At 39.4% G+C, this 12,180-nt stretch overlaps 2 protein-coding genes across 2 annotated transcripts in view; one reads left to right on the top strand and one right to left on the bottom strand.

Moving 5' to 3' along the window:
• LOC133622554 (uncharacterized) overlaps positions 1–11,824 on the top strand; it is a 13,860-nt gene extending 2,036 nt beyond the window's left edge. The window contains exons 2-8 of the mRNA XM_072912626.1: positions 9,839–9,925; positions 10,022–10,142; positions 10,230–10,370; positions 10,456–10,776; positions 10,874–11,076; positions 11,175–11,334; positions 11,661–11,824. Coding sequence (XP_072768727.1) covers positions 9,839–9,925; positions 10,022–10,142; positions 10,230–10,370; positions 10,456–10,776; positions 10,874–11,076; positions 11,175–11,334; positions 11,661–11,734 — 1,107 coding nt within the window. The 3' untranslated portion in view covers positions 11,735–11,824. The remainder of the gene's footprint in view (positions 1–9,838; positions 9,926–10,021; positions 10,143–10,229; positions 10,371–10,455; positions 10,777–10,873; positions 11,077–11,174; positions 11,335–11,660) is intronic.
• LOC133578105 (uncharacterized) lies at positions 3,411–4,542 on the bottom strand. Its single transcript, XM_061932283.2, has 3 exons — positions 4,050–4,542; positions 3,822–3,962; positions 3,411–3,736 (listed from the first exon to the last, which is right to left on the bottom strand). The coding sequence occupies exons 1-3, from the start codon at positions 4,540–4,542 to the stop codon at positions 3,411–3,413; spliced, it is 960 nt and encodes a 319-aa protein (XP_061788267.2).
• Positions 11,825–12,180: the final 356 nt, after the last annotated feature.

Genomic DNA, 12,180 nt, shown 5'->3' with positions numbered 1-12,180 from the left:
GACAACATGCACGTTCACCACAGTCGTGCTGCTGCTCAACGTGACACTGCGGACCTGCTCTGCCTTGACTTTATGATCTTCACAATTGCTTCTATTCTGACACGTGACTTCTTCCCGGAAGTGAAAACCAGTGGTGGTCAACCCAGCCAAAAGGGCTGTTGCAGCGCTCACTAAATCTGCATTGCTTGGCTGCGTCTGTCCACAGCGGATTACTACGACACACACTTTATCTTCCTGGTTATTGTAACGCTACGTCAGTGGTTCTTAACCTTGTTGGAGGTACCGAACCCCACCAGTTTCACCGAACCCTTCTGTAGTGAAAAATAAAATGTTATTTTTTTTCAAATTCAAGACAAAGTTGTATGTTTTTGGTAACACTTTAGTATGGGGAACATATTCTAAGTAACAAAGACTTCATTTAGTGTTATTTGGACACTAGGGGAACATATTCTAAGTAATAAAGGCTTAATTTAGAGTTATTTTTTAGGGTCAGTGTTAGAGGGTTAGGGTTATAATAAGGCCATTCCGAATAAGGAATTAATAAGTACTTAATAATGACTAGTTAAGAGCCATTATGTTACTAATTTGCATGTTAATAAGCAACTAATTAATGGTGAATATGTTCCCCATACTAAAGTGTTACCATGTTTTTTTTTTTTACTAGTGCATAAAATGAACCGTGCATGAACATCACATCTCTCGTTTATGTTTTACTTGGTAAACACTTGAACACAACATTCTTACTATTGATGTACTTAATAGACATTTGAACGCAACAATCTCGTTAATGTTTTACTTGTAAACACTTAAACACAACATTCTTACTTTTAATGTACTTAGTAGACATTTGAATGCAACACTCCTGTTTATGTTTTACTTGGTAAACACTTGAACACAACATACTATTGATGTACTTAATAGACATTTGAACGTAACAATCTCGTTAATGTTTTACTTGGTGAACACTTGAACGCAACATTTTTACTATTGATGTACTTAATAGACATTCAAACGCAACAATCTCGTTAATGTTTTACTTGGTAAACATTTGAACACAACATTCTTACTTTTAATGTACTTAGTAGACATTTGAATGCAACACTATTATTTTACCTGGTAAACACTTAAGTAAACACGTGAACGTTATGTGAACGTTAGGAGAACGTAGTGGCATTGTTATGGGAACGTGAGTTTGTAACGTTCAAAGAACGTGAGGTTGTGGAGTTCTTGCTTGGTTAGCAGAACGTTAGCCATGAACGTTTGGCAAGAACGTTTAGGGAACTGTTTAGGAACATGCTATTTTCGTCTGTTTTTGTGCTATATTGTCAGGACTAACACTCAAACAGAAAATTCAACAATAATTCTTTATTAGTGATAATTATAATACAATAGAAATGGAATGCTGTGGTATTTACGACTGTTTTTGTGCTATATTGTCAGGACTATAACACTCAAACAGAAAATTCAACAATAATTCTTTATTAGTGATAATTATAACACAATAGAAATGGAATGCAGTGGTATTTACGTCTGTTTTTGTGCTATATTGTCAGGACTGACACTCAAAACAGAAAATTAAACAATAATTCTTTATTAGTGATAATTATAATACAATAGAAATGGAAGTTCTGCCATCCGGGAGGAGCTCAAAGTAAAGCCGCTGCTCCTCCACATCGAGAGGAGCCAGATGAGGTGGTTCGGGCATCTGGTCAGGATGCCACCCGAACGCCTCCCTAGGGAGGTGTTTAGGGCACGTCCGACCGGTAGGAGGCCGCGGGGAAGACCCAGGACTCGTTGGGAAGACTGTCTCCCGGCTGGCCTGGGAACGCCTCGGGGTCCCACAGGAAGAGCTGGACGAAGTGGCTGGGGAGAGGGAAGTCTGGGCTTCCCTGCTTAGGCTGCTGCCCCCGCGACCCGACCTCGGATAAGCGGAAGAAGATGGATGGATGGAATAGAAATGGAATGCTGTGGTCTTGGTCGTGCGCGTCAGTGTACTCCTGCCCCTTCTTGTTGGTTCTCTTCCTGGAAGTAAATAATTATAGATATTCACAAATACAACAAAGAGCACTGGAATGTAGATGAATTGAATTCAATTAAAACATGGCATAATTTACTCCTTGTTTACCTGCTCAATGCTCACTGGTCTCACTAGCGTTTGCTTGGTTCTTTTCCCTTTCCCTGTTTTCTTCTTCTTCACTTCCTGCAAGTATTTATAATTGCAAATTCAACACAGAACTGGGATCTTTATGAATTGAATTAAAACATTGGCATAATTACTTTATCATTTACCTGGTCACTCATCTCACTGTCCCTTTTCTTTGTACACTTCCCTTTGCCCTTCTTCGCCGTCGCTTCCTGCAAGTGTTTATAATTGCAAATTCAACACAGAACTGGGATCTTTATGAATTGAAATAAAACATTGGCATAATTACTTTATCATTTACCTGGTCACTCATCTCACTGTCCATTTCCTTTTTACACTTCCCTTTGCTCTTCTTCGCCGTCGCTTCCTCTTAATTCCTCCTCTTCTCCTGCAAGTAGTTATAATTGCAAATTCAAAAGACATGCAGTGGAACTTCAATAAAATGGAATTCAAAATTGGGATATCTTATCATAATTCTCCGTACCTCAAACTTTGAACCTCCCTTTCGAAAAGTGGCCAGTTTCAGGACCTCTCCAAGCTCACAATCTACTTCAGCTGTGGTCGTCTGTTTGTGAACACCCCTGCATGCCTCTGGAATCACCAGCACAATTTAGAATTCCCTTTAGAATAAATACCGTAATAATAACAGCTAGATCGACCTTGTGAGCATACATGCAACATGTTCAAAGATGCAAACCTATTATTAACACTTACTTATTATTATTCTGTAAAAGGGCAAGTCCTCAAACGCCACTTTGCCTGTCTTTCCACGGAGACCAAGCTGCTCCAGGACTTTGTTTGTGGCAATTTTCCTCAGCATTGTCCTCACCGTGTCTGCCAAATTCTGCCCACCAAGAGCAGTAAGAGCTTTCACCTATACAAATAAATAAACAACAATATTGTACTTGATTAGAACATGTTTTTTGATAACTAAACAAAACAATTTTGCAATGGGGAATTAAAACTAATTACCAGCTGCTTTCTGAGCAGAAGATCAGTGTCGAGCTGTTCACTGAAGGTCTTAAGCTGCTCAAGAGTCTCGAAAGGCTTCTCAATGAGATCTTGAACATCCACAGCTTCTGGCCCCACAGACTGTGCTGCCAGCCCTCTCAGCATGCGCATAATTTCTCCCTGGTTCTCAACTATTTTTTTAACTTTCATGTTTAACTGGAAAATTGCAAAGACAACAAAAGTCAAAGAGGTAATTCGTATTACTGCCCGTTGTAACAGCCTGTTTAACACCACCTATCAACAATTAAATAGCCAACTAACGTTCACTTTCAAGGGCATTCCTGCTGCTTCTTGAAGTGGTCTGGTACTGACTCGTACTGGCTGGAGTGGTTTGGTACTGGCTTGAGCTGGATGCATGATTCCTGTCTGGACTGAGCCTGTAAGTGCTGCTTCTCGCTGGGCTGTGAGGTCGGCCTGGATGCCTTGGAGTGGTGTAGTATTGGCTGGTACTGGCTGAAGTGGTCTGGTACTCGCTGGAGTTTGGAAAGTTCAATGGTGGGAGCACTGGCAGTGGGGGTGCCTGGATGAGGATCTGTAATTTCTCTTTTCTGCACTTCTTTTTTGGCCGAATTTCCTCTTCGCCTAAACCAACGAAGACAATAACATTTATGCACCACTAAGTAGTGTTTGAGTATTGTAAGTAAACAGTCTTTGAAAAGTGACTAACCGTCAGCATCAAACACATCTTCCTCATCGTTTCTATAACGCTCAGGGGTGATGTGGCTCCATTTGGTTGACATTTCTTCTTCCTCTGGGCTCGAAAACATTTCAGCTTGTTTTTCATATTGAAGGGCCTTGTCAAAGTCTTCTGCAAAATTTCAAAGTATGCTGATGACTCAAGATGAATTATGTTGTTTAAGATATACATGATATGACTTTGACAATATTCCCTTACCAGTCAATGTTTTCCTGAAAACCCGAATTGGCAGCCTATCCCAGACTTCTTTGTCAGGAATCTCAGCTCTCCGGATTCTGGAGTGGGTAGGATTTGGCTTTGGCCAATAGCAGAAGCTATTCTGAAGATAAAATAATCCAGACCTCAAAATATCTTCAAAGCAGTCACTATCACTCTCATTTTCTGAATCAGATGACAAGGTGACATGATGGTCGATTAGTCTCCAATCAGCATCATTTTCATCAGGCTCATCACTATCAGGGCCACTGTAGGTGGCATTGTCAGCACCCGCGGCAGTGCAGGAAGCAGTCTCCGCAGCATCCATGTACTGAAGGGTTGTCACTGTTTCTGGAGTTGTAAAGATTGTCGTGTCATTCTCTTGCTCGCTATCATCACTCTCTAATTCTAAAGTTGACTGTCGGCATTGCTTCTTCACATGCCTAGTTGTGGCAGCCCATCTACGCTTATAAGCCCTCTGTTGAAACTTCTTCATTGTGTTGTTTATTCTATATAAAAAAACAAACAAGGAAAATGGGTTGCCCTATTATCGCCCACATTTTTACTATATTTTGCTAAAAACATCAAAATTAATTGTATTTTTATTTGTATTTTTTTGTGACTCCTTATTACATCCAGCCATAGAATTATACATTAAAATAAACATATGTGAAATAATTGATTTTAAATTATCATAATAATTCATTTAAAATGACCATATTTAATTATTAAAATAATAGCTTGTTTATCAACAACTTTAGCATTTTATTCATTACATTTTGAAACTCTCAGAAGCCAAGTTATGTTATATTCCTTAATATTTATTTATGCAAGTTTGAAGTGTCAATTATCTAAACACAGTTTTGTTTGCATATTTTCAGGATGTAGGTATATATATATATATATAATATGTATGAAATACTTGACTTGGTGAATTCTAGCTGTCAATATACTCTTCCCCTCTTAACCACGCTCCGCCCCACCCGCCCCCACCCCCCACCTCCCGAAATCGGAGGTCTCAAGGTTGGCAATGCTCAATAGCTTCAGTTTCTTCTTCAATTTCGTTTTCGCTACCTGCCTCCACACTACAACCATCAGTTTCAATACATGCGTAATCTGTTGAATCGCGTAAGCCCCTGAAATCCGAGTCTGAATCCGAGCTAATGTCGCTATATCTTGTAGTTCTATCCGCCATGTTTGTTTGTATTGTGACGTCACAGGAAAATGGACGGGTGTATATACATTTTTTTTAGGGATATTGCGTAATGGGTAACATTTTGAAAAAAACTTCGAAAAATAAAATAAGCCACTGGGAACTGATTTTTAATGGTTTTAACCCTTCTGAAATGTTTAACAGAACGTTCAGGCAACATTCGTGCCATATGGACCTCAAAATATGACACTGACGGGGCAAATTATTGTTTAACTAGGCTACAGATGGATCCACCCTTCTTCAGAAGTCATTCGTTGGTATTTGGAAACTATATAACAGCTAATATGCACGAGAAATGCATGCTAGTTTATATGGTGCCGGCAGTTGAGCATGGCGCGCATTTGACACAACGCTAAAACTGCACGCAACACTCCCACTATTATTTTACATGGTAAACACTTGAACACAACATTCTTACTATTGATGTACTTAATAGACATTTGAACGCAACACTCCTGTTTATTTTACTTGGTAAACACTTGAACACAACATTCTTGCTATTGATGTACTTAATAGACATTTGAACGCAACAATCTCGTTAATGTTTTACTTGGTATACACTTGAACGCAACATTTTTACTATTGATGTACTTAATAGACATTCAAACGCAACAATCTCGTTAATGTTTTACTTGGTAAACATTTGAACACAACATTACAGGTAACACCTAACGTTAGCGTAACGTTACTGTATGGTTCTCGTTTGGTTATGCAAGATGAGAACATTCTAAGAACATTCTCAGAACATATCAAAACCTATGACACACAAAATATTTGCCTGCAATGGAAACAGCGACCGTTAGGCTTTTCAAAGTGTTTTTTTTCGCAAATTTACTTTGTATACATTATGTAGTAACGTTTCCCTAACGTTCCGCGGACGTGTTGTGTTTTTCGAGTAATCTGACGCGCATGCGTGCAGCCTTGACTCAGCCTTGACTCAGTGAGTCAAGGCTGAGCACGGAAGCTTCTACGCATGCGCGTAGAATCTTCCCTAAGACAAAGGACAACCAAGCTCGACGACGACGCTCGACAACGCTGCAAATTCCAGAATCCCGATAAATCAGGCAATTGCATTGATCACATGTAAGTAGATAGAAAGAGTGAAATACGAAGCACGTTTTTGTGTAACAATTTCTACCCTACATGATTAATTTCAGACCATTTTACGGTTTTAGCGTTGTGTCAATTGCGCGCCATGCTCAACTGCCGCGCGGCACCATATAAACTAGCATGCATTTCTCGTGCATATTGGCTGTTATATAGTTTCCAAATACCAACGAATGACTTCTGAAGAAGGGTGGATCTATCTGTAGCCTAGTTAAACAATAATTTGCCCGGGCATTGTCATATTTTGAGTCACGAATGTTGCCTGAACGTTCCGTTAAACATTATCACAATTTCATAAGGGTTAAAACCATTAAAAATCAGTTCCCAGTGGCTTATTTTATTTTTCGAAGTTTTTTTCAAAATTTTACCCATTACGCAATATCCCTAAAAAATTTTTTATATACACCCGTCCATTTTCCTGTGACGTCACAATACAAACAAACATGGCGGATAGAACAGCAAGATATAGCGACATTAGCTCGGATTCAGACTCGGATTTCAGGGGCTTAAGTGATTCAACAGATTACGGATGTATTGAAACTGATGGTTGTAGTGTGGAGGCAGGTAGCGAAAACGAAATTGAAGAAGAAACTGAAGCTATTGAGCATTGCCAACCTTGAGACCTCCGATTTCGGGAGGTGGGGGGTGGGGCGGGGCGTGGTTAAGAGGGGAGGAGTATTGTCAGCTAGAATTCACCAAGTCAAGTATTTCATACATATTATATATATATATATATATATATATATATATATATATATATATATATATATATATATATATATATATATATATATATATATATATATATATATATATATATATATATATATATGTGTGTATATATATATTTTTATATATATATATATATATATATATATATATATATATATATATATATATATATATATATATATATATATATATATATATGTATATATATATATATATATATATATATATATATATATATCCTGAAAATATGCAAACAAAACTGTGTTTAGATAATTGATACTTCAAACTTGCATAAATAAATATTAAGGAATATAACATAACTTGGCTTCTGAGAGTTTCAAAATGTAATGAATAAAATGCTAAAGTTGTTGATAAACAAGCTATTATTTTAATAATAAAATATGGTCATTTTAAATGAATTATTATGATAATTTAAAATCAATTATTTCAAATATGTTTATTTTAATGTATAATTCTATGGCTGGAGTCACAAAAAAAATACAAATAAAAATACAATTAATTTTGATGTTTTTTGCAAAATATAGTAAAAATGTGGGCAACCCATTTTCCTTGTTTTTTTTTTTTTTTAATAGAATAAACAACACAATGAAGAAGTTTCAACAGAGGGCTTATAAGCGTAGATGGGCTGCCACAACTAGGCATTTGAAGAAGCAATGCCGACAGTCAACTTTAGAATTAGAGAGTGATGATAGCGAGCAAGAGAATGACACGACAATCTTTACAACTCCAGAAACAGTGACAACCCTTCAGTACATGGATGCTGCGGAGACTGCTTCTTGCACTGCCGCGGGTGCTGACAATGCCACCTACAGTGGCCCTGATAGTGATGAGCCTGATGAAAATTATGTTGATTGGAGACTAATCGACCATCATGTCACCTTGTCATCTGATTCAGAAAATGAGAGTGATAGTGACTGCTTTGACGATAATTTGAGGTTGTGGGCAACCGAATATCATGTCAAACATAATGCATTGGACAGCCTTTTGAAGCTACTCAAGAAATCGGGCCACCCTGATTTACCCAGCACTGCACGCACCGTACTGAACACAGCTAGAGATGTGGACACACAGGTTAAATCTGGAATGGAATATTACTACTTAGGACTGGGCAGTGAACTACTAAAACATTTCAAGATGTACCCGCTGCACAAGAGGACTCAAGTCAATGCACTCGAAATATCGTTGAACATAGACGGCCTGCCACTCTTCAGAAGTTCCAATGTGACACTATGGCCAGTACTCTGTGCTATTGTTAACATGAAGCCCACTGTCGTCTTTCCAGTGGCGTTGACGTGCGGAACTTCAAAGCCCATTGACTTGGACTTTCTGATGGATACCATTCTTGATATGAAGACGGTTTTGCAGCATGGCCTACATGATGGCAATGAAACATTCCAAGTCACTCTGAGATGCATAGTGTGTGATGCTCCTGCGAGGGCCATGGTAAAAAAAACGAAACTGTTTGCAGGCTACTCTGGCTGTGACAAATGTTGTCAGCGAGGCGAATATTTTGGGAGGATTACCTACCAAGAAATCGAGAACCTGGTTCCACGGACAGATGCCTCATTTCGCAGTCAGACTTATGCAGAACACCACCATGATGGTGATCCATCCCCCTTCTGCCAGTTACCTATTGATATGGTGAAAACCTTCCCAGTAGATTACATGCACCAGGTGTGCTTAGGCACCATGAAGAGGCTTCTCCTTGTCTGGATTAGAGGTAAAAGAGAGGTTAAACATTCAGCAGATCAAATTCAACAAATTAGTGATAGGCTGGAAGGAATGAGAACCACATTCCCATCTACATTCGCCAGGAAACCACGGTCACTAAAAGAAATTGACAGATGGAAAGCCACTGAGTATAGACAGTTCCTGTTGTACACAGGAAAAGTGGTCCTTCGTGGAATTCTTAGACCAGATCTTTATGATAATTTCATGACACTGAGTGTTGCTGTGTCAATACTTGTGGCACCCAAACTTGCTGAAACTCACATGATAGATTATGCTCACCAACTCCTTGTCCACTTTGTTACACAAGCTCGCAATCTGTATGGCGTTGAGTTTCTAGTATACAATGTGCACTCTTCACTTCACTTAGCTGATGAAGTGAGGGAGCATGGATCATTGGATGCATGTGCAGCTTTCCCTTTCGAGAACTTCATGCACAAGATGAAGAAACTTGTGAGATCAGGAAAAAGGCCCTTGGCACAAGTTGTCAAACGGCTTAGTGAAAGGAGCAAGAAGACACAGCTTGAACTGAAGGACAGTCCAAAAGTGTGTACAAAACCCCCAAACAATGCTTATGTACTGGAAGATGGGACATGTTGTGAAGTGACTTCTGCTGAACAAAGGGACTTCTTCTTGTGCCGAGTCTATGAACGTCCTGAAGCTCTCTTCATTGAACCCTGTGACTCTAGGGTCCTTAGAGTGTACAGAGGACATAGGAGGTACACACGCATGCGAGTCCTTTCGGCAGAACGCCTCAGAACCAGTGCCATCAAACTGGACGAAGATGAAACGGGGCATAGCATATTCATGGGGATACTGCATTAATTTTGAACAGATCAATAACCAGTAGTAAGTAGTAAAAGGTCTGCTTGGAGCATGTCTAACCAGAAGAGTGTGTGCAGACTAAGAATAACTGACTAACTGTATCAGGATATATAAATAACTCTTTGATGCAGTATTGAAATGGTAATATTATCTGATTGTTTTCCAGATGGCTCCTTCGTATGTGGTCGTTGAGTTCCTTGGTGAACGTTCAGTCGCTGTTGTCCCAACCATATGGACAAAAGATGATGGAAAGGTTATTACTTTTTCTGAAAAGTACTGTGCATAGGCATAATATTGTAGCTTATTATTAATTATGTCATTCATCATGACTGAATTATTTTATCTTCAGAATACCTTCTGCTATTGGCCAAAGCCAAATCCTACCCACTCCAGAATCCGGAGAGCTGAGATTCCTGACAAAGAAGTCTGGGATAGGCTACCAATTCGGGTTTTCAGGAAAACATTGACTGGTAAGGGAATATTGTCAAAGTCATATCATGTATATCTTAAACAACATAATTCATATTGAGTCATCAGCATACTTTGAAATTTTGCAGAAGACTTTGACAAGGCCCTTCAATATGAAAAACAAGCTGAAATGTTTTCGAGCCCAGAGGAAGAAGAAATATCAACCAAACGGAGCCACATCACCCCTGAACGTTATAGAAACGATGAGGAAGATGTGTTTGATGCTGATGGTTAGTCACTTTTCAAAGACTGTTTACTTACAATACTCAAACACTACTTAGTGGTGCATAAATTTTATTGTCTTTGTTGGTTTAGACGAAGAGGAAATTCAGCCAAAAAAGAAGTGCAGAAAAGAGAAATCACAGATCCTCATCCAGGCACCCCCACTGCCAGTGCTCCCACCATTGAACTTTCCAATCTCCAGCGAGTACCAGACCACTTCAGCCAGTACCAGCCAATACTACACCACTCCAAGGCATCCAGGCCGACCTCACAGCCCAGCGAGAAGCAGCACTTACAGGCTCAGTCCAGACAGGAATCATGCATCTAGCTCAAGCCAGTACCAAACCACTCCAGCCAGTATGAGTCAGTACCAGACCACTCCAAGAAGCAGCAGGAATGCCCTTGAAAGTGAACGTTAGTTGGCTTTTTAACTGTTGATAGGTGGTGTTAAACAGGCTGTTACAACGGGCAGTAATACGAATTACCTCTTTGACTTTTGTTGTCTTTGCAGTTTTCCAGTTAAACATGAAAGTTCAAAAACTAGTTGAGAACCAGGGAGAAATTATGCGCATGCTGAGAGGGCTGGCAGCACAGTCTGTGGGGCCAGAAGCTGTGGATGTTCAAGATCTCATTGAGAAGCCTTTCGAGACTCTTGAGCAGCTTAAGACCTTCAGTGAACAGCTCGACACTGATCTTCTGCTCAGAAAGCAGCTGGTAATTAGTTTTAATTCCCCATTGCAAAATTGTTTTGTTTAGTTATCAAAAAACATGTTCTAATCAAGTACAATATTGTTGTTTATTTATTTGTATAGGTGAAAGCTCTTACTGCTCTTGGTGGGCAGAATTTGGCAGACACGGTGAGGACAATGCTGAGGAAAATTGCCACAAACAAAGTCCTGGAGCAGCTTGGTCTCCGTGGAAAGACAGGCAAAGTGGCATTTGAGGACTTGCCCTTTTACAGAATAATAATAAGTAAGTGTTAATAATAGGTTTGCATCTTTGAACATGTTGCATGTATGCTCACAAGGTCGATCTAGCTGTTATTATTACGGTATTTATTCTAAAGGGAATTCTAAATTGTGCTGGTGATTCCAGAGGCATGCAGGGGTGTTCACAAACAGACGACCACAGCTGAAGTAGATTGTGAGCTTGGAGAGGTCCTGAAACTGGCCACTTTTCGAAAGGGAGGTTCAAAGTTTGAGGCACGGAGAATTATGATAAGATATCCCAATTTTGAATTCCATTTTAATGAAGTTCCACTGCATGTCTGTTGAATTTGCAATTATAACTACTTGCAGGAGAAGAGGAGGAATTAAGAGGAAGCGACGGCGAAGAAGGGCAAAGGGAGGTGTACAAAGGAAATGGACAGTGAGATGAGTGACCAGGTAAATGATAAAGTAATTATGCCAATGTTTTAAATCAATTCATGAAGATCCCAGTTCTGTGTTGAATTTGCAATTATAAACACTTGCAGGAAGCGACGGCGAAGAAGGGCAAAGGGAGGTGTACAAAGGGAATGGACAGTGAGATGAGTGACCAGGTTCATGATAAAGTAATTATGCCAATGTTTTAATTCAATTCATGAAGATCCCAATTCTGTGTTGAATTTGCAATTATAAACACTCGATTGTATTGTACATATGTCCCGGCAAGAAATCTGCGTTCAAAGAACTCCGGCTTATTATTGATACCCAGAGCCCCAAAAAAGTCTGCGGGCTATAGAGCGTTTTCTATTCAGGCTCCAGTACTATGGAATGCCCTCCCGGTAACAATTAGAGATGCTACCTCAGTAGAAGCATTTAAGTCCCATCTTAAAAC

This window comes from Nerophis lumbriciformis, linkage group LG38, assembly GCF_033978685.3.
Source record: "Nerophis lumbriciformis linkage group LG38, RoL_Nlum_v2.1, whole genome shotgun sequence".
Classification (NCBI taxonomy): Eukaryota; Metazoa; Chordata; class Actinopteri; order Syngnathiformes; family Syngnathidae; genus Nerophis; species Nerophis lumbriciformis.
This window is presented reverse-complemented; position numbering and strand designations above follow the sequence as displayed.

Bases quoted from the DNA above. Each gene is read 5' to 3' on its own strand.
- LOC133578105 (XM_061932283.2), bottom strand. From the start codon at position 4,542: ATGAAGAAGTTTCAACAGAGGGCTTATAAGCGTAGATGGGCTGCCACA. The intron at 3,963-4,049 runs GTAAGGGAATAT...GAAATTTTGCAG, and splicing joins TTTCAGGAAAACATTGACTG to AAGACTTTGACAAGGCCCTT. The intron at 3,737-3,821 runs GTTAGTCACTTT...TCGTTGGTTTAG, and splicing joins AGATGTGTTTGATGCTGACG to GCGAAGAGGAAATTCGGCCA.